We start from the raw sequence: 21,248 nt of genomic DNA, 5'->3' as shown, positions 1-21,248 counted from the left end.
CCAATTTCATTACAGATGGGCATGTTTAATTTTGGGCAAGGTCAAAAGGGCTGAAATTAATTTTCAGGATTAATTAATTCTGAAAAATTAATTTAATGGCTGAAAATGCATTAGGAAGGCTGCGACTTGGCAAAACTTTCCCATGCAACTAGGGAGAAGGTTGTTGGAGGGTGGTGGAAGCTGAATTGCAGCCATTCTGAGCTTGGTAGAGGAAGAGGAGGTGATCAGATTTGGCTCTGAGAGGCGACGACGACTAATCGGGCGCCACAACAGGACAGGGAGCAGCAGGTTTTCTCTTCCGCCTCAAGAGAGGCGGCAGTAGAAGAGGAGGACTCGCCAGGAGGGATAGGGTGGGAATGGAGTAAACTTGGGAAGGAATCCTAGAGTGTCCACCTGAGGATAGGGTGGAGGAGCGGAGTACACTTGGGAAGGAATCCCAAATTGCCTACCATGCATACAAGAAGTGTGCAGAGTACACTCGGGAAGGAATCCTAGAGTGTCCACCCAAGGATAGGGTGGGGGAGCGGGGTACACTTGGGAAGGAATCCTAGAGTGCCTACCATGCATACAAGAAGTGTGCATAGCGGATTCAAGTGTGTGCAAGGGATTGGGCATGCTAACTGTCTTTGGAGCCGAAGGTGGAGGGATAGGGTGGGAGTGGAGTATACTTGGGAAGGAATCCTAGAGTGTCCACCCGAGGATAGGGTGGACGAGCGGAGTACACTTGGGAAGGAATCCCAAAGTGCCTACCATGCATACAAGAAGTGTGCATAGTAGATCCAAATGTGTGCAAGGGTAGAACCGCCTATGGAGCCCAAGGTGGAGGGATAGGGACATGTGGAGTAGAGAATGGAAGTTCTTACGTAGAAGTGACCCAAGGGATGTGTGACGGCAGTTCATAAATAGAGGATGGATATCCCTGCATTTGAAAGGTCGTGTGGGGGGATTGTGAGTGTCCGAGGGTAGTGAGGGGGATGCCCATCATAGCCATCCAAGAGTGAAAGGATGTGGTAAAGTGGGGATATGTGGAAGATACATTGTTAAAGGGTGGCATTCCCCCTAATGATGCACCAAGAGATGGAGTGAATGGAGGGTAGGTAGATTGTGGTATGGAGAAAGGGTAGGTAGATTGTGGTATGGAAGATCCAATTAAAATGAAGACGTGAGTAGATCAGAATGTGGAGAAGATAGTGGTGGGATGGAAGGGAGTTGAGAAACATATAGTAGAGATATACTTGATGAAGGGAATTTGCTTCGAGAGCCTTCTTTATTAAAGTTAACATACTAAAAATCATCTAGATCTTGCTCAACAAAAGAAAAAGTAGGAGAGGGTTTACTTGCCCAAATGAAACATATAGTAGAGATATACTTGATGAAGGGAATTTGCTTCGAGAGCCTCCTTTATTAAAGTTAACATACTGAAAATCATCTGGATCTTGCTCAACAAAAGAAAAAACAGGAGAGGGTTTTGGCTCATATGACTCAAAAGGATTACACGAACATGGCATAAGGCTTGGTTGAGATGAAGGAGATGGCTAGATGTGCCGAATGTTGTGGTCCCTCCAAGATCAGAGAGATGGCCAGTCTCAACAATTGTATTAAAGTTAACATATTGAAAATCATTCGGAGCTTTCTCAACAAAAGAAAAAACAGGAGAGGGTTTTGGCTCATATGACTCAAAAGGATTATACGAACATGGCATAAGGCCTGGTTGAGATGAAGGAGATAGCTAGATGTGCCGAATGTTGTGGTCCCTCCAAGATCAGAGAGATGGCTAGTCTCAACAATTGGTCCAGATGGAGTAGTAGCACTCGTTGGAGGAGTGTAAACCGAAGTAAATGTGATGTGCAAGTACTCTTCAAACTCTTCATCTGTAAGATGATCAAAACGAGAAAAAGAAGATAGTAAAGATGAAGGTGTATCTACCTTCTCCTCGAGGCATAAGGATTGGTGAGATGAAGGAGATGGATTGCTAGATGCGCTGAATGTCGTGGTCCCTTGAAGATAAGAGAGATGACCAGTCTCCACAATTAGTCCAGATGGAGTAATAGCACTTCACTTGTTGGAGTGTAAACTGAACTGAATGTGATGCGCAAGTACTCCTCAATCATTTGTAAGATGACCAAAACGAGAAAAAGAAGACGGTAAAAGTGAAGGTGTGTCTACCTCCTCCGCAAGATCATAATGCCTCATCAGAGTCTCCAATGATAGAGAAACCTGATAGGGCGTCGCAGGATCCCTAGAAGAGGTGCTTGAGACACTATGAATCAGAATCGAGTTGCGTGTGAGTCTCACACAAAAACCAGCCTCCACAATCACCATAGGATACTCTTTAGAAGAGCACCAGCTCTCTGATACCATGTGAAGATATGCTAGGTTTTGCACTGAGGAAAAACAGCATGTATGACCAAGACTGAAACACAAAGACTTAGACATAGAAAAGCAAAATGAGGTCTACCAATAGTTCTCTAGGAGATTTATGTGTAGCTTGTCTGAATGTCAAGATTACTATTAGAGATGTCCATGTTGAAATTTCCATTGTAGCATATTGATTGTATCATGGCACCTCAACTCAAGGTTTCAAAATCAAATTACATTGATTGTTGGACAAAAATTGCATTCAAGGCTTGAACTTTAGTTTGAGTCTCATAGGAGGGTTATGGCTTCAAGGTAGCCACAATTCACAGCTTGAACTTTAGGTTGAGCCTCAAACAATGGTTAGGAATTCACAACGGTTTCTAGAGAATGGTTATCAAGTTTGCCTAGGGTATGGTCATACTTTTCTTTGAGGCTCTTAAGCATGTTGGTTGGTTAAAAGACTTTTTTGAGGCTAAAAATCTATTCTTAGCTTGGATATCAATGAGCTTCACTGAGAGGCTTGAATTCGAGTTTGAGCTTGAAGTGTCATCTAAGCATTGACAATCTATAGCCCACAAGAGTTGCATGGTATTTTTCAAGCAAACAGATAGAACCGAATATAACCCCAACAGTCAAAGGGTGCCTGGAGGGGGACAAAGGTCATCAGCTCTGCTGCCAGGTGGGGTGAAGGCCAAACACAAGCAGCATGAGATTGCCGGAAAGTGTGGGAGATCATTGCCAATTGTCATCTGGTGGAGTGCCCAAACGCAAGTTGGAGGAGGCAGACTGTGTGCTGATGATGGCAGAAGAGACCAAATGCAGCATTAGGGTTTTGGGGGACCATTGAAACTCTCTTGAACCGCACACCAAATTTGCATTTTTCATTAATTAAGTGTGTTTTGGGCTGTTTAAAACTGCTACTCAGTTGTAAAGTGTGTTTTAGCTCTTTGAGAAACCATTTGTATATTTGCCTTCTTCATTTCAGCATTCATTCATTGCAGATTTCTGCGTTCTTTTGTCTATTTTGTCTCTCCCTCTTCTCTCGTGTTCATTATCTTTCAGCCTTGTCCATACACTTCCGCATTCACTGTACTCTGACATTGTATCAGAGTAGCATAGAAGAGCTGATTGATCGTGATCGTGGGCAGAGCTATTGGGTTTTCATTGCCTCTAGAAATTGAAACTCATTGAGGGTGTGTGCGGAGTCAGAGGGGGCCCTTGTTTTTTGTATAGGTTATTTCATTGACAATGTCTACCTAGCTTGATGCGCAGTTTTAGGTTATTATGGACTGTAAGGTCTCTGTGTTACTAGTTCTTTCCTTCATATTAGAAGCTCGATGGGGAGAATTACCACATCTGGCGGAGAAGGAGCGAAATTGCTGTTTTTGCTATTGTTGAAGGAGAAAAAACTTGTTTTCAGCCTTTTGGAGTAGATTTTGAGTTTTCATTGCCTCTAGAAATTGAAACTCATTGAGGTTGTACGCGGAGTCAGAGGGGGCCACCCTTGTTTTTCGCGTAGGTTATTCCGTTGATAATGTCTACCTAGCTTGATGCGGAGTTTTAGGTTATTATGGAGTGTAAGGTCTCTATGTTACTGGTTCTTTCCTTCAAATTAGAAGCTCGATGGGGAGAATTACCACATCTGGCGGGTAATGATGCTTGCCATCTTGGATGCCTATGATTTGGCAGTTGCCCTTGCAGAGTTTTATGTTATTATGGAATGTAAGGTCCCTGTGTTATTGGCTCTTCCTCCAAATCAAAAGCTCGATGGGGAGAATTACCGCATTCGGCAGATAATGATGCTTGCCATCTTGGAGTCCTATGATTTGGCGGATACCCTTGTTTTTGTGCAGATTATTCTGTTGACAATGTCTATCTAGCTCAATGTAGAGTTTTAGGCTATTATGGACCGTAAGGTCCCTATGTTACCAGCTCTTTCTTTAGATCAAAAGCTGATTTGGTAGAGCTCATGATTGCGGCTGTAGACCGTCTTATAGCCTACGATGCCTCCAAGCTTTGCCCACATCTGTTCTTTCCTCTTTCTCTCTTGCACGCCCAAGCATTGTTGCTCACATCGAGCACTTGACTGTCGCTTTTGGAAGACATGGTTGGAGTTAGATCAAATGTGCAATCGGATACCATGCTGAATTAGGTGTCTCTGGATCTCTATGTTGCTTGCCATGAATGCAAGATATTGATGGTAGGTGGCTCACATCAATCTGTGGTAGACCACACACAAGCTAACCACGAGCTACCTTTTAAGGTACTCATAGTTAAGGTGGCCAAACCAATCATGCCATACCTCAGTATGAGTTTGAGAAGAAAGAATAAGAGAAGAAAAGATAGATGGAGACTGCATCTTGTAGACTATTCTCCTCATGACCTGCACAAAGAACCTATTGAGATATGCCATTAAGAACTCGAAAAGAGTCCTTATCAAACTCGATTGTCAAACCAAGAGCATAGATCTTGCTCACCGAAAGAAGATGGTACCCTAAACCTAGCACATAGAGAACCTAAGCTTTTGATCAAGCTTTAGTCCTTTTGAATGCCAAGTGAGCCTCGATCATCTCCCTTTTCCCTTGGGCCTTAGCTCAGTATGCATTAGACGCATATGGGCAATACCATGTGAAGGAGTCATGTGCGGAAAGTGCCACTATCCACAATCCACTCATGAGACTGAGGGGCCATTATCGTTGCATCAAAGAAAAGGCAGATGAAGAGCACATGTTGTAGATTCCATTTTTTTCATGATGTGCTCAAAGAACCTGTTGAGATACCCCATCAAGAACTTGAAAAGAGTCCTTATTAAGCTCGACTCTCAAATCAAGAGTAAAGATCTTGCTCACTGAAAGAAGATGATACCCTAAACCTAGCACATAGAGAACCTAAGCTTTTGATCAAGCTTTTTCCCTTTTGAATGCCAACTGCGCCTTTATCATCTCCCTTCCCCTTGGGCCTTAGTTGAGTAGACTTCAATTACACAAAGAACCTATTGAGAGATACCCCATCAAGAACTCGAAAAGAGTCCTTATCAAACTCAATTGTCCAACCAAGAGCAAAGATCTTGCTTATTGAAAGAAGATGATACCCTAAACCCTTTCTCCCGGCATATAGATAACCTAAGTTTCTGATTAAGCTTTGACTCTTTTGAATGCAAAGTGAGCCTCGATCAACTTCCTTTTGCCTCAGGCCTTAGTTGAGTATGTATTGGATGCATATGGGCAATACCATATGAAGGAGTCATGTGGTGGGAAGCACCACTATCCCACTATCCATAATCCACTCATGAGACAGTGGGGCCATCATCCTTGCATCAATGGTCATCGAAGGAACGTCCTCAATCACCTCCAAATGGAGGAAGACGGTCGATGAAGGAGCAACCACCACTCTTGAGTCCTTTATAGCCTTCTCCTTCTTGATGTCCTTCTTATCCTTGTTAGGGCAATCCTTCTTCCAATGAGCTATCTTACAAAAAATATGGCAAGTTGACTTCTTGACTTTATCTTGCTTGGTCTTCTCGGCCTTCTTCTTCTTGCTGTTCTTCGCCTTATATTGGAACGACTGTCCAGTCAACGCCTCCAAGGTGGGAGTATTTTAAACTCTGAGTTGTTCCTCTTGGTGGTCCAAGACCATCAGAACTAACTCCTTCCACTTCAGGGTCTTTGTCCACTGTGAAGCAATCAAGGTGGAATAGAATGCATTGAATCACAACAGTTACTGAGAAAGAAGAGTTATCGCTATGTTCTCCGAGTGAATCACCTTTCCTATGTTCTAGACTTGCATCTGCTATTGCTGAAGCTTATTGATATGCTCTTGCATAGAAGAAGACTTGTTGGGGCTCAAAGTAAGTATACATCCGCTATTTCCAATAAGGCTTCACGACAGGCTAAAGAGCCCTTGGAGCTTGTTTCAACTGATTTATGTGGAACGATGAGGACGAAGTCCCTTAAGGGGAGTTTGTATTTCCTTTAAGGGGAGTTTGCATTTTGTTCTAATAGTTGATGATTTTAGCAGGATGACATGGCATACTTTTTGGAGCTGAAGTCAGAAGCCTTCTCATACTTTATCTTTGACAAGAATGGGTTTGGTAGGAAATTCAAGACCTTGTGATCCAACAAGGGAGGGGAGTTTGTCTCCCATAAACAACTTATTTTTGTGCAGATTGTGGCATAAGCCAAGAGTTTGCCAGCACAAATACACCTCCTGAGAAAGGTATATTGGAGCAGAAGAATCGCAGAGTGATCGAGTTTGTATTTTGTTCTAATTGTTGATGATTTTAGCAGGACAATGTGGGCGTACTTTTTGGAGCTGAAGTCAGAAGCCTTCTCACATTTTAAGGATTGGTTGATCTTTGAGAGAATGGGGCTGACAGGAAGTTCAAGACCCTGCGATCTAACAAGGGAGGGGAGTTTGTCTCCTATGAGTTAACTCGTTTTTTTGCAGATCGTGGCATATACCAAGAGTTTGCCAACACAAATATAATACACCTCAAGAGAATAGCATATTGGAGCAAAAGAATCACAGTGTGATCATGATGGCATGGACTATGATGGAGCATCAGCAGACATCTTAGTGTCTATGGGCCGAAGTACTGGCCATTGTTGTCCATATCCTTAATCGATCCCCTACATTGGCTGTGGTTGGTATGACACCATTCGAGGCTTACTTTGTGTGTGATGCTTATGTTCACATCCGGAAGAAAAAGAGAGACAAGTTCGAGCCAGTTTCCAAAAGACAGGTGTTCATGGGTTATAGCTAACAATCCCAAGGTTACAAGCTTTATGATCTCGTCTCGCACGAGGTATACATGAGTCGAGATGTTTGGTTAACAGGTGTTCGTGGGTTATAGCTCACAATCCCAAGGTTACAAGCTTTATGATCCCATCTCCCGGGAGGTATACATGAGTCAAGATGTTTGGTTCGTGGAGTCTCCTGCTGCTGTAGAGGGGGGTGTTGAGCATCCTATCCTTGTAGATCTAGGCGACAGTTGGGCACCTGCTTCACATACAATGAGTCAAGATAAATGGTAGGATTGGTGCTAACTATAGAAGAAGTTGAACAAAGAATGAAGGTTTAAAAGAGAGAGCAAGATGCATCGGTTAGGGATACTTGGAGAGGTGATCTAGGCTGTGTGGTGCTCAATGCTCCTGCTGCTGTAGAGGGGGGTGTTGAGCATCCTGTCCTTGTAGATCTAGGCGACAGTTGGGCACCTGCTTCACATACAATGAGTCAAGAGGGATACTTGGAGAGGTGATCTAGGCTGTGTGGTGCTCAATGCATAGTTGTAGATGCTAGGAACAATAGGGTACAGTTTGCTGTCTGAAACCAGCCTTCCTCCTTGAATTGGGTGGTAGATAACCTGATTTAACACATATTATAGTAAGTAAATAAATTCAAAAATCTGAAATAAGTACATTACCACATTAATCTTCGACAGTGGACACCCAATGGGTCCCAAAACTGGCACCCCTTGTAGTATTTCTTTAACTTGTATTGCTCGAATTGGTTATACATTGAGATATAAGCTGATCTCTCTATAAATTCCAATATATTTAGCTTTCACCAATGACCAATTGCATCAAGATCCAATTTGCCCCTTGATTCTAATGGGCCACGGATTGAATCTACTAGACTTGCATGTGGTGTGAGAAAGGCGACCAGTTATGGAGGAGAGAGGAATGAGAGAGTGAACAATAGACTTGCATGTGGTGTGAGAAATGCAGCCAGCTATGGAGGAGAGAGAAATGAGAACGAATCGTAGACTATGTGAGCTGATCATATGAGATGGAGGAGCAAATGTCTCCTCATAATCTATGCCTTCCTTTTGTGCATAGCCTTTTGCTACCAAACGTGCCTTGTACTTGTTTGTAGTACCATCGGCCTTGTGCTTGAGTTTAAAAACCCATTTGGTACCAATGTCTTTCTTGCCAGGTGGCAACTCAATAAGATACCAAGTATTGTTGGTGGCGATAGAATCCAACTCTTCTTGCATAGCCTACATCCAATGTACATCCTGCTGACCTTTTTCCAATAGTGAGCTCATCATCATCTAGTAGTGAGCTTATGAACACACGTTCATGAGTCATAAGAATTGTTTGCTTCTGAAATGTCAGCCAAGGAGTCCCCCCTTGCATGATGTAATGCATGTCTAGGAGCATCCATTTTATTTGTAACAACCATCTAGGGACTGTTTTTGCTGCATTTACAGCATCTCTTTCTTTCTGTGTACTACATGTTCCACTGCTGGAGGCATACCATCATCAAGTACTTGCCATTTAGGAGCATGTGGTGCAGCAGCAGCTTGCTGTCTGGCCATTTACAACAGGCTTGGACTCCAAAGAGAGTGGTAAGAGGCCTTCGAAAACATCACCTGAGTCATAAGTGGTTGGCATTGCAAATTGATTACGTGAAAAGGCTGCATTTTCAGCCAAATAACCTCTCTATTGACAAACACCTTTGTTTAGCATGCATCAATCATCATTTGAGTCATAAGTGGCTGGCATTTCAAATTGATCATGCAAAAAGGCTGCATTTTCAACAAAAATAACATCTCTATTGACAAACACATTCTTTGTGTATGGATCATACAACTGATAGCCTTGGCTTTCCAAACTGTAGTCAATAAAAATGCATTTTAAGGCCGTATCATTAAGGTTGCCATGAAGCTCCTTCAGCGACTATGCATCCAAACACTGGAAAGTAGTGTGGCAGCCCCTTGCTCTTAAGTATACATCTATTCATTTCCACAAGTGTCCGATTTTTTCTTTCAGCAATACCATTCTATTGAGGGGTCGTCCTCATAGTGGCCTGATGTGTGATACCTATTTCAAGCAAAAATGTCTCAAAAGTACGAGACATATATCCCCCCCCCCCCCCCAAATGTTGAAAGTGCATGAATACATCAGATTTTGCCTTCAGCCCATACACCCAAGTATATCGTGAGTAGTTATTTGTAAAAGTGACGAAATAGAGATGACCCCAAGTGCTTGTACTCTCATGGGACCACGTATATCAGAGTGTATCAGCTGCAATTTTTCAACAGCATGCATGGCACCATCCTTTTTGAAAGCAAACCTATGCATACATCCTTCACATGTATGGGGAGGTGGGGTCTCCAACTCATATGACTGAATCGGGCATGCCATAGCTCTGCATTCTACATAGTGGATGTAAGATTGCTAATTGCCAAAGCATCACAAGATCTCCTCTCATATGTGTCCAATAAGAAAAGGCCCTTATACAAGGTGCTTGATAAGTGAAGAGCGTAATCAAGTTCACTATTTGTGACAATACACTTGTTAGATCTATTGAGGTCGATGTCTCTTGGACAGACAAACCGGAATCTTTCTATGATTTGGCCAATCTTTTCTTACATTCATCAAGGTAATGTCCAGGTTCCTTAAAGTAGTGGTATTTTCCAATTTTCTTTGTCTTTTTTGTGTCTTGGGCAGCCTTGCTAGGCTGTTCCACATTAGCAACTTTGGGCTGTTTTTTTACATACTGCTTTGCTTTACCCTTGTCTTTCTTTTTGGAGAGCATGGCTATATCACTTGAACGCATAGCCATATTTTTTCGAGTCTATTCTTCTTGTAAATACTGTGAGGTACGACCCTGGAAGTGAATTTAGAGTCATATTCACCATTTGTGCATCCAAAATAACCTCACCAATATTCAGCAACTGCTCATGTAAGTCATGCAAATGTGTAAGGTGATTGATCATGTTGTCACCCTCATCCATATGCACATTAGCCAATTGTCTTTGTAGGTAAGAGATCTAGCTTTATTATTCTAGGCTGCAAACATGCTTTCCAAGACATCCCAAGCTGCTTTAGAGGTCTTACATGACCGAATATGAGGTATAATAGCTCTCTTGACTGACAAGGCAATCAATGACAAAGCATGTGCATCCTTGGAATCCCACCTTCTCTGATCTATTGTAGGAGGAGCAAGGGCAGCAACAAGGCCAATTGTCTATCCTCTAGTACCATGCTGAGGTGTTTGAAGTGCAAGCTCTCCTAGTCTTTGTAAATCACTGGTGACATAGTCCCAAAGATCTTTCACAACAAGTAAATTGCACACCATAAAACTTCACAAGGGATAGTTGGTGCCATCCAACTTATCCTCCTGAGTGAGGACTCCCAAAATGTTGTTGTGATCCTTGGTGTCCTGATTTGCCATTGCTGCAAATAAATGCACAAATTTAGTAGACAAACACTTCCAAGTTAAAGTGTGAAATGTACTCTCCAAAGTACCAAAATTCCAACATGGGACACTAATGCAAGTACAAAACTATAAAAAGTGTCTAACTCCTCGAAAAATGTGCACACAACATTACACAAATCAGTACCCACCTGCAATTTACAACAATTCAGTGCTGTACCACTGCACATGCCTTGAAATGCATTCCAAGTATTAATTTCAGCAACTTAAATGTTGAAAATCCCCAAATTTTGCTACAATTTTTCAAGTGTTTACAAATTTCTCTACCAATTCTGACATGAACAACAAGATAATGCTATTGCTATTGTAGCACCTATTTCTTGTCTTGGGATGCGTGCCAAGTAAAAGCTCCAAATTTCTCCAAGCAAGTTTCAAGAAATTGAAGAAATTTTAAATTTATAGCTTGAAAATTTGATGAAACGTTCCCTCGGGATGTGTGCAAATAGTAATCAGTAACTTCAATTTGCCTTTGCATGCGTGTCACACCCAGAACTCTGGGAGCGAAAATCGACAGAAACCCCAAATTTCAGCAAATGTTGGTAGTTGGAGACAACAACATTGTCAGGAGCAAATGTGTGGGTGGTGGTGACCTACAAGATTGGGTGGTGGCAGGTTGGCAAGGTAGGTGTAGTGGGCGGCAGCGTTGCTAGGCGGCTCTATTGTAGATAGCAATTGGGTGGAATAAGCCATGCAATTGGGTGGTGCCGTGCAAGGTGCTGGTGCTGCAAGTGGAGGTGGCTAGGCGGTACTGAGGATGGTATAAGGTAGACCTAACCTCTAACTCAAATGGAGTCAATGAACTCTAATACTAACTCTAAATGTGGTGACACGGGTCAACTTCAATGTGGATGTCCAATCTTCACCAAATTTGTTGTAAATATGTTATTTTCAGTAGCTGCTTTGATCTTTAGGCTTCTGTTTAATGGGCATGTTCCTCGAGCTTGTTGAAAAGCCCTAGTTTTAGCTCTAAATTAGGGTTTCGGCAGCATAAGCATTGTTGTCCACCGTCCATCATCTGAGTAAAACTGAGCGTGGCTGAGATTGAATTGTAGATTTCTCTAATAAACCCTAATTACATTGGTAACTAGGTCTGAATTCAGCAAAACAGTGCTGAATATGTTCAGATTTGCTGAGATGAGGGAGAAGGACAGTAGATGAGAGAAGCCTTCAATCTGATGCCAGGAAAGTACTGTAATAGCAATCCCCTCCTGTTTCAGAGAGAAAATCAGGTCACCTATTGGTTTTTAGGGTTGTGCTATTGTCTCTAGCAATTGTCAATGACCTCGTTGTTAGGGTTTCTTGCTGTTTACAGCCCCAGAATCTGCTCTAGATCAGGTTGCCCTGCTGGCCTGAAGCTTGAGCAGGTGTCTCCCTACTCTTCTCCACCCTCAAATCTGCCCCAAACAGCCTAGAATGGGAGAAAACAGCCCAACATGGAAGATACACTTGCATGCATCCCAAAACTAACTGAAACTTGACATTGTGCAAATGTCATTTTCATTGGGGTTTCCACATGCAAAAACGAGCTGCCTAGAATGGGAGAAAAACAGCCCAACATGGAAGATACACTTGCATGCAGCCCAAAATTGACTGAAACGTGACATTGTGCAAATTCCATTTTCATTGGGATCCCCACATGCTAAGTCCTTCTGCCCTGCTCTTATTGAAGTAACACTGAAGGTTGCCTAATTTCAATTTTAAATTGCTAACCTCTTTGAACTTGAAAGTGTTGAAACTTTCTAACTACCATGACATCAAAAGTCACTTCCAAGGGAAAATTCAATGACCTTGATCAAGATCTGACTTAGGCATTCCACTAGAAACTATCCATCACCACTACTGTAAATGTCTCCCACTACCAAATAGGATTGGATAGAACCTATCCATCATCACTATTGTCAATGTCCCCCACTACCAAAGCTAGGATTACATAGATATTAGAAATATGAAATGGGGAACGGCAACGGGGAAAGTGATGGGGATGCTAAACCTAGGGAACGGGAACGTGAGAATGGGAATGGCATTAAAAAATTAAATTTTATGAAAAAAATAATAATATTTCACTTATAATTCATGTACAGTATTTAAGCCAAGGTATATTTATCCACAAGGACAAATCATTTTAACTTTAAAGATATCATGCATCATTCTAAAACTAACCACTATAAATTGAATTACAACTTTCACGGCTCAAGAGTAATGCATAACTAAGCTGAATGAACATGCCAAAAAATACTATAAATATAAAGTCTAATCTCTAGACTAAAGCAAAATGTGGCATAGCCTAAAGGGTAACTGCAAGACTACAAGTATAAATATAATGTCGGCATGGCACAATAGCCCGAGTGTCACAATCATATACATGTATCATGATAAGCAAACTAAATCAAAGATCATTATGATCTGAGGCTACTCTAGCTGCTCTTGAAGTGCCAGCCTCATGATCATGTGTACCATGAGCTGTTAGATCTCCCTCAACATTCGCAAGTATTTCCTCTTCTTGATATATCTCCCACTTTGTGAATGGATCGGGCTTTACTGTCATACTATTACATAACATTCTTAAATTAGCACACTAACAAATACCCTATCATTTACCCTCTCCACATGGAGACGGTTCCTCTTCTTTGGTACTCCACAATTGCTCCAAACAAGAGGAGCTAACTAGTTGACTTAAATGCGGATGGCTAGTTGTTGTAACTCAGGACCATCTAAACCATAGTCCTTTCACCACAAAGCTGCCTCAATCTTGCAGCAATTCTCCTATGCATTCCTACAACCAAAAGAACCCCGAAACATCCTATAGTATAAAAGTCGGTCTTGGATCTTTTGTCTAGTACCATGATCAGGCACTAGACGAGACAATATAAGTCTCTATGCATCCATAACCTCAGTGTCATTCTCCTGACCCTTGCCCTAGAACTCGGGATCCACAACAAATGCAGTCGCATGCATGAGTGAGCTATAGGAGTTTCACCTTGTCTCATAACTAAATGGCATTTCGCCTCATATATCTCATCATTTAGTGCCAATTCTTACAACTTTTCATTTACCCTATCTATTGCCTCGTATACCTTGTCAATGCAAGGTTGCATAGCATCCATAACTCTCAATGAATACACAATAGGTGATACCATAGCATCTATCCACTTTAAATCATCCCAAAAAGCTAAGTTATTTGCTTTCTCCAAGCATAACATACGTGTAAAAGTAGCTACCAATATTGATGAGGTGAACTCATCACTAAGAAATAATTGCGAACTTATCACTAAGAAATAAGTTCCTAAAGGCACCATTGTATTCTCTTAATCTCCCTAGCATCAAAAAGTTAAAGGCAAACCTAGTGTTGAAGTATTTTAAAAGCATCTTCTTCGACCTCAAAGAGAACTAATGGCGAAGAAATTGATGATTCAAAACAAAGCTAACCATTTGAGCTCCTTGCTCTATAATAGGTGCAATCCATGACAGCTTACTAATATCCTTCAATAGGTTATCCAAGTAATGAGCCATACAATATGAAACTGTGGTATATGGATAGTATCCTTGGATGATATCACCTGTTGCTTTGTTTGCAAGGTTTCTAGAGTCCATCCGCAACAAATCCCACAATATACTCTAGGCCAATAAGTTCAATACTTGTAATCCACTTTGCTATAAGTACGTTTGCCAACTTTCCTGTCCTTGTTGCACCATGAGGAAGATATGAAATACATCTTTCCGCAGGAATAAGTGACCATGCCATAAATGGATTGCCTCTGTGTATCACTCCAACCATTAGCAATCAATGAAACTTCATTTTTAGTCCATAGGCTCTTTCTAGTCAAAGTTACCTGCTCAACAAGGTGCTTCTCCTTGTCGAGCAAAGTGGTGTGTAAGGTCTTTGATGATGGATGCATATATGAAAGACCATACTTATCAACCTTCTTGTACATCAATTTAAAATACTCTAATTTGGTTGCACGAAATTGAATGTGGTTATGATAGAAAAACCGAGCCACTGATGTATCTACCTCTTCCTTTTTCTTTGGATCCCAACTAGCATCAAGTATACTTTGTCTACGTGGAATATGTGGTAGTGTTGATGCCATGGCCAATGCAAAGCTTGCAATAGGTATGGAGGTAGCACTTCTTGATATTGATCTTGCTTTAGACACATCTGTTGGAGGTGGTGTCACAAAAGTTATAGGGTCAATTGCAACATGTTATGGTTTAGATGCAAGATAAGTTTCTTGACCTACTACCTCCATTTGTTTCTCCAAGGTCACATCAAGACAAAATTGCACGTTTGGATCATGTAGGAGATGAGCTCGGAGCTAATTATACATAAAAGGAAACAAGCGGCAATTGGTATTCCATATTAGCACATGCACATTCTAATATTTAAGGAACTTTGAAAAATTAAAATCAATGAAAATTCAAAATAGAAATGCTCGGTTCAATGGTTTACCTCGTTTGCTCCACTAGTTCGCTTGTACAAGCAAAGCTTGAAAGTCCATGGTCAAGTTTGTCCACCACTCAATGGGTGGTTAGCATTTACCTCTTTCCACCATGACCAATCATTGGACCTTCTTCCTCAACCACCGGTATGATGAGCGGGACGGGAAGATGAAGCCATTTTAAGGTGGAAAGCTGAAATAAAAATGGCTGAAGAAAGGACTGGCCGCTGCGGGTGAAGAGAGAAGCTAGAGGAGAGGGGGAGAACTTAGAAGAAAGAAGGGAGAAGGATGGGGAAGGGAAGTGGGAGAAGAAGGAAGTGAGCAGAGGAGAAGCTGGCTGCTGGCAGCTGTGTGCAAATGGAGCAAGAGTGCAACAGCAGGTGAGAGTCTAGAGACCAGTAAGAGTGAGTGGGAGCAGGCGCGAATTTGGTGGCAATCGACCTAGTTTGGTAAGTTTATTGCCACGTGGTGTTCCTTGCCTGCGTTCATGACAAGGAACGTGCAGGTTCCCTGTCAGAAACTGGACAAGGAACGTCCTGCCCAACAGCTACACAATCCTGGACGCATTTTGGGCAGGAATGGTCTCTATGTAGGATGTCTATCACCATGGCAAGCATTTAACTTAATCTCACATGTGCACAATTTAAGTCTTACAGCCTAAGTATCCAAAGAGAATAAGTTAAAAATTCATGTCCTCGTGATAGTTGTCACTTGTACGGATCCCAAAAGAGTGCAGCTGGCCAACACTTGAAGGATGTCTGACTGCATGGATGAATGTTGACTCAGAGGTAGCTTTGGGAGCAGCAACAACTGTGCATGTTGGCTCAAAGGCTACGCTGTGTTTGCAGGAGCAGAAACAACATGCATGGCTGAGGCAGCTGCAAATGGAGTTCTCTAAGCAGCAGAACAGGGGATTGGCTGATGGAGCTGGTGGTTTTCTGGAAACAAAGATGGTTCTGAGGTGCAATGATGGTTGCTATGGCAGATGAGAAGGCCTTCAGGCAGCAGAGCAGGTGGTTGGCTGACAGAGCTGGTGGTTTGCTCTAGAGAATGATGGCACCGAGGCACAATAATGGCTGGTAAAGAGATGATAATGGTAATAGTGACTGATGATGAGCGCTGGTATGATGAAACACATGGTTTCTATCTTTCCACTATAGACTATGATGGATGAGAATAGTGACTGATGATGAGTGCTGGTATGATGAAACACATGGTTTCTATCTTTCCTCTATAAACTATGATGGATGAGAATTGAGATACCAAATATGTTTGCATGTTCTTGTAGCCCAAACATTCACATTACTCAGGCGGAAGGAGCCTTTTTTTCTGTTTTTGCCTTGCTTGGCATATTATGGAGTTTTGTGGGACTTTTGTCCTACCAAACTCAAATACTGATGATGACCGCTGGTATGATGAAACACATGGTTTCTATCTTTCCTCTATAGACTATGATGGATGAGAATTGAGATACCAAATATGTTCGCATGTTCTTGTAGCCCAAACATTCACATTACTCAGGCGGAAAGAGCCTTTTTTTCTGTTTTTGCCTTGCTTGGCATATTATGGAGTTTTGTGGGACTTTTGTCCTACCAAACTCAAATACATTGCTTAACATGAAGGGGTTGAACCTTAGATTTCGTTTCTTACTGTTTGCAAAGGATTTCAAAAGGGATAGATGTTAAAGTAGGTAGGGAGGAGGGAGGGAAGAAGGTAGGGAGGGAGGGATTCTTATATCACTGTTTGTACTGTTTGCAGAGCTTTTCCAAAGGGTTTTCCTCCAAGTATTTGCCAAGCTATGTACAAGTGGTAACTCTGTTGGACTCCTCTGGAAAGACATGGTCTGCAAAATGGCTTGGGAGTCGAAATGGTCTGAGTGGTGGATGGCGTAAATTTTCTTTAGATCATGGATTGGAGGAGGGTGATGTCTGTGTCTTTGAGATAATGGACAGGAAAAAAATAGTTATCAAAGTTCACATTTTCAGGGTAGTTGAGCTTAAGGATGGACTGCCTGGCCGTGACCATTTCCTTCGAATACCTCAAGCAAGATCATGTGATCGTAGGTACTCTCAATCTCAGACACCTAAAACTTCTCAAAAACATAAGGACTTAAGTGGGCCTTGCTACTCCAAAGTGTCTTCCAGTCTGAAGAAAAAGATGAGAGGTGCAGTAATGTGACACTTGTAGTGATCGGTTAGAGCAGGGAATGTCTTACAAGTGTCTTCACAGTCTGAAGAAAAAGAGGTGAGGTGCAGTAATGTGACACTTCCAGCAATCAATTAGAGCAGAGAATGTCTTACAAGTGTCTTCCACTCTAAGCAAACATGAGAGATGCTAGAGCAGTGAAATTGTTATTTAAGCCAAGCATGTGATGGAGCTTTGTTGCATATGTATAACGTATCCTATCTTATTGAGTAGGAGGGGCATTTTTGGGGTTCATTTGTTTCCCCGAGTCAAATCTGCTCTCCTTAGCTGTTTTGTGAACTTTAGTGCCTTGAACTCCAGCAGATTGCAAGACAATGTGACATCGGATGGTGAGCTTGAGTCAGAATAGCTTGGCCGAGATTGCTATTCAACTGTGCCACATTCCAAACTTTGCCTGTAATCAAAGCAAGCTTGCTGCCAAGCAACCAAAATTGCTTGTTAGTGCAGCGGTTTGATCTTGAATTTAGGAAAACTTGTTTGAGGATAAGCAGTATTTGGGTTGAAAAGCTTGTCCAGTTTCCAAAATTCAATGCACTCTCTGCTCTTCCTGTTCGACTATGTATTGGCTAAAAAGCTGAGTTTCCTTGCAAGGGGATACTTCTCAGAGTTCTAATCTGGATAATCGTTTGACGCCAAGTGATTGTGAGGTGCTGAATGTGTTGAGATGATGGTCAACCAGTATTCAGTTGAACGCTTTGGATCAATGTTCAACCTGTGATGGCTTCTTGGTCCTCGTGTATCCTCAAGAGACAGGAGCAGGCTAGTATGAGAACACATGAACAAGCGAATTGAGATGTAAAGCTGCTAGTATGATGAATACAGCCTGTTGCTAGCGAACAAAGGTATGTTACAATTTTGCTCCATCTATTTATCTGCAGAAAGTGATCATGTTCTGGTTATATATCATTATGTTTGCATAATCACAGATGGGTTCCTTTTGAATGGGCTGTATACACATACTCAAGATGTGATCTGGATGATGAGTGTGAGGATCGATTGTCTGTCCTCACACTTCTCAGAGGATACTGGTTTCAATAGAGACACAGAACAATTATGAGTGACATGCCCATGGCAAATCTGACATGCCAATAACAAACTAAAATGCCTGTAGTATGCCAGAACTAATGTGTTAAGCAATCATGAGTGACAGGCAATAACAAATCTAAACTACCTGTAGTATGCCAAAACTCATGTGTTAAGCAAACTGATTAACCTGATCCTAGGTTGCCATGTCAATTGCGAGACCATCTATGGGTCATACAGATCATACTCAACATGTAGCTTCATTTGGGTTATCGCTAGTAGTGTCACTGTAAGTGCTAAATATAGAAAGTTAGCATGTTGGAATTGTGTAGCAAATCCATTTAAGGGAAGGTGGGAAAATATATAAGAATCATGCAGGGAATAGATGATGATAGGGTGCATGCATAGGGCTGGAATTTATGCTGGATCCGGTACCCGGTTTAGTAGTAGATTGGGCTGATCATGGGTATTTGCATCAGCACAAAGAAGGTGCAAAAGCTTTGATGCACTTGAGAGGTTTATGCGTTCATGTTCAATGGTAGGATATCTTGTGTAATTTGAGAGTGATAGTGAATTGAAAAGCATATATGATTGTTGATTTTGATCGCATAAGTGTAGTACTGAAACCTTAAATGACAGCATCGAGTAGGCTACTCAAGGATCAGGATCTGGCAAGTTTATGTTGGAAGGAGGGCATGAGGGCATGCATGAACAGTGTATGCATGCATTGTCATCTAATTGATGGGCTGATTTTAGAGAAGTTAATGCATCAAGGAGGGCATGCATGAACAGTGTATGCATGCATTGTCATCTAATTGATGGGCTGATTTTAGAGAAGTTAATGCATCAAGGGCTAATCTTATGAGTAAAAACGCAGTAATGCATGTATTAGATACTTGAGACCGTATGGTATTGATCATTGATGATCATGTATTAAAGCTATCAATGGATTGGTCTAGGTTAAGGACATAATAGATGGAAGAGCTGAAAAAGACAGGAAAGGGCAGGTAAGGGGTTGTCATGTCATGATGATGGGTAAACATAATAGACTTATGCTAGAGAGAAATAAAGAAGGCATAGGTTAGAGCTGAAAAAAACAGGGAAGGGTAGGTAAGGGGTTGTCATGTCATGATGATGGGTAACATAATGGGCTTATGTTAGAGAGAAATAAAGAAGGCATAGGTTGATCTATCCACATGTAAGGGATAGTAGAACTTGCCTCAAATCCCACAAGGGAATGATTTAAAAGAGGAATAAGCCTCAAATATTGATAGGAAGAGTAGATGCCATTACATAACATTCTTGATATGATGGGGTGGAGGAATCCAAGGTGGGATTGGTCATTTATCTTCAAGAGAGTTGCTAATAATGTTAACAATCTAGGTGCTAGAGAATGAGTATGAGCAACAAGTTATGGACAGGAGGGCTAAAACTCGAAAGGAAATGACAATAACGTCACATACTAAGAAAATAGAGGCAATCAAAGATATGGGGCATTGTGCATTCAAGTTGAAGTTGGAGCATGCTGCACAAGGATCTAAGGTCAAGGTTCAAGTGGCAGAGGACTGTGTATGAAACCCTAAATTGGGATATACTATCAAGGAAAGTAATAAATCAAGTTAGATGTTTGAAGGTAATGGTCGATACATTGCTTTTAAAATGGGTAAAGGCTAAAGTCAAGTAACCATAGTAGGTAATATTCAATTGTATGGAATACATTTGTCTTCATTAGACTTGTTTGGAATGGTAGTGAATCTCTCCTCTTGATGACAAAATTACTAAGAATAAGTAGTTCTCACTTAAAAGCTGCTATAGACAATGGCTAAAGGTCAACCAATGAAAAGGCCAACATGAAGAATGTATTTTAGCCCCTATGGTGCACGGGAAACTCACTAGGGCTTTGTGCCATATCTCTTAATCTAATTCATTTTAGAGGAAAGAGGTAGTAGAATACTGGTCAGAAGGGCCGACTCTCCATTAACCAAGTAATGGTCAAAAGGGAAAGAACCTTAGTAGAGTCTCTATGAAGCTCATTGACCCCAAGAGTACAACACACTTGAGACAACTTAACCATGGGATAGACCAATGCATCAAAGAACACGTTAGATCCAGGAGCAAGGCCATATACGGAGGCCATGTTTGATATAAGGTAAAATTTGTGGCTTCCTTGTAGAGGTCACCACCTTGGTTTGTTTAGGGCCAAGGATCTTACAAGGGCTTGGTTGCCATATCTTTGTTGAAACTTGAGTTCACATGCATGTGCGTAGACACATAAAAAAGAACAGAAGAAAGTTGTATCAATGTCCTTTTAGGTGCACACAGAGAGAGAGAGAGAGAGAGAGAGAGAGAGAGAGAGAGAGAGAGAGAGAGAGAGAGAGAGAGAGAGAGAGAGAGAGAGAGAGAGAGAGAGATTAGGACACACAATAATGAGTAGGCACTTTGCACCTAGCTCCCTCGGTGCTTGTGTCGCACCAAAGTTCAAAGCACCATTATTAGGGCACTTCACGTCTTCATGCACATCTCATCTGGCTTTACACATGTATGTAAAACTAAATCAAGAGTTCTTCAAATTCATCACATAAATTTAACTTACACATATGCTTGTACACAAATGTGTAACCAATATCCCTACATATAGTGATAGTAAAGTACCATAAATAGATTAATTCATAATACAATTATGTATATCTCAATCACACAAAAAGATGAATGAATAAAAATATATACATATTTCGGATAAAATAGATTCATTGTTTGATCCTATATCAATTATTGAAATTGAGAGCCATTGAAAAATAGATTTTTCTTCCAAATTATAGTTTCACTTTTTGATAATCTTTCAATTACAATCAGTAATTTCTTGACTTTCGTATCTAGAAAGAAATCAATAACATTGTTCATATTGCTCACATAAATTTGACTTATGTGTATCCCACCGAAACATTTATTACATTGCATTATATCCTTAAGAGTTTTGTCAAATGCTTCAAAAGTGTATCAATG

The 21,248-nt window shown here is 41.3% G+C and overlaps 1 protein-coding gene across 6 annotated transcripts in view; it reads left to right on the top strand.

Moving 5' to 3' along the window:
• LOC148026685 (B3 domain-containing protein LOC_Os12g40080-like) overlaps positions 1 to 21,248 on the top strand; it is a 94,144-nt gene that overhangs the window by 71,126 nt on the left and 1,770 nt on the right. For 3 of the 6 annotated variants that reach the window (XR_015692868.1, XR_015692869.1, XR_015692871.1), the window contains exon 3: positions 16,776 to 18,064. Coding sequence is in view for 1 of the 6 variants with exons in the window: in XM_087691154.1 (XP_087547280.1) it covers positions 16,776 to 17,195 (420 nt within the window). In the remaining 5 variants the exon portion in view is untranslated. Of the gene's footprint in view, positions 1 to 11,071; positions 11,346 to 16,775; positions 20,557 to 21,248 lie in introns of those variants that run through there. The other 3 variants (XR_015692870.1, XR_015692872.1, XM_087691154.1) reach the window with 3 other exon arrangements.

The sequence above is a fragment of the Lygodium microphyllum genome, chromosome 13 (assembly GCF_053477565.2).
Source record: "Lygodium microphyllum isolate KBCC chromosome 13, Lygodium_microphyllum_v1.1.10, whole genome shotgun sequence".
Classification (NCBI taxonomy): Eukaryota; Viridiplantae; Streptophyta; class Polypodiopsida; order Schizaeales; family Lygodiaceae; genus Lygodium; species Lygodium microphyllum.
The sequence above is the reverse complement of the archived record's forward strand: the minus strand, read 5'-3'. Positions and strand labels throughout refer to the sequence as shown.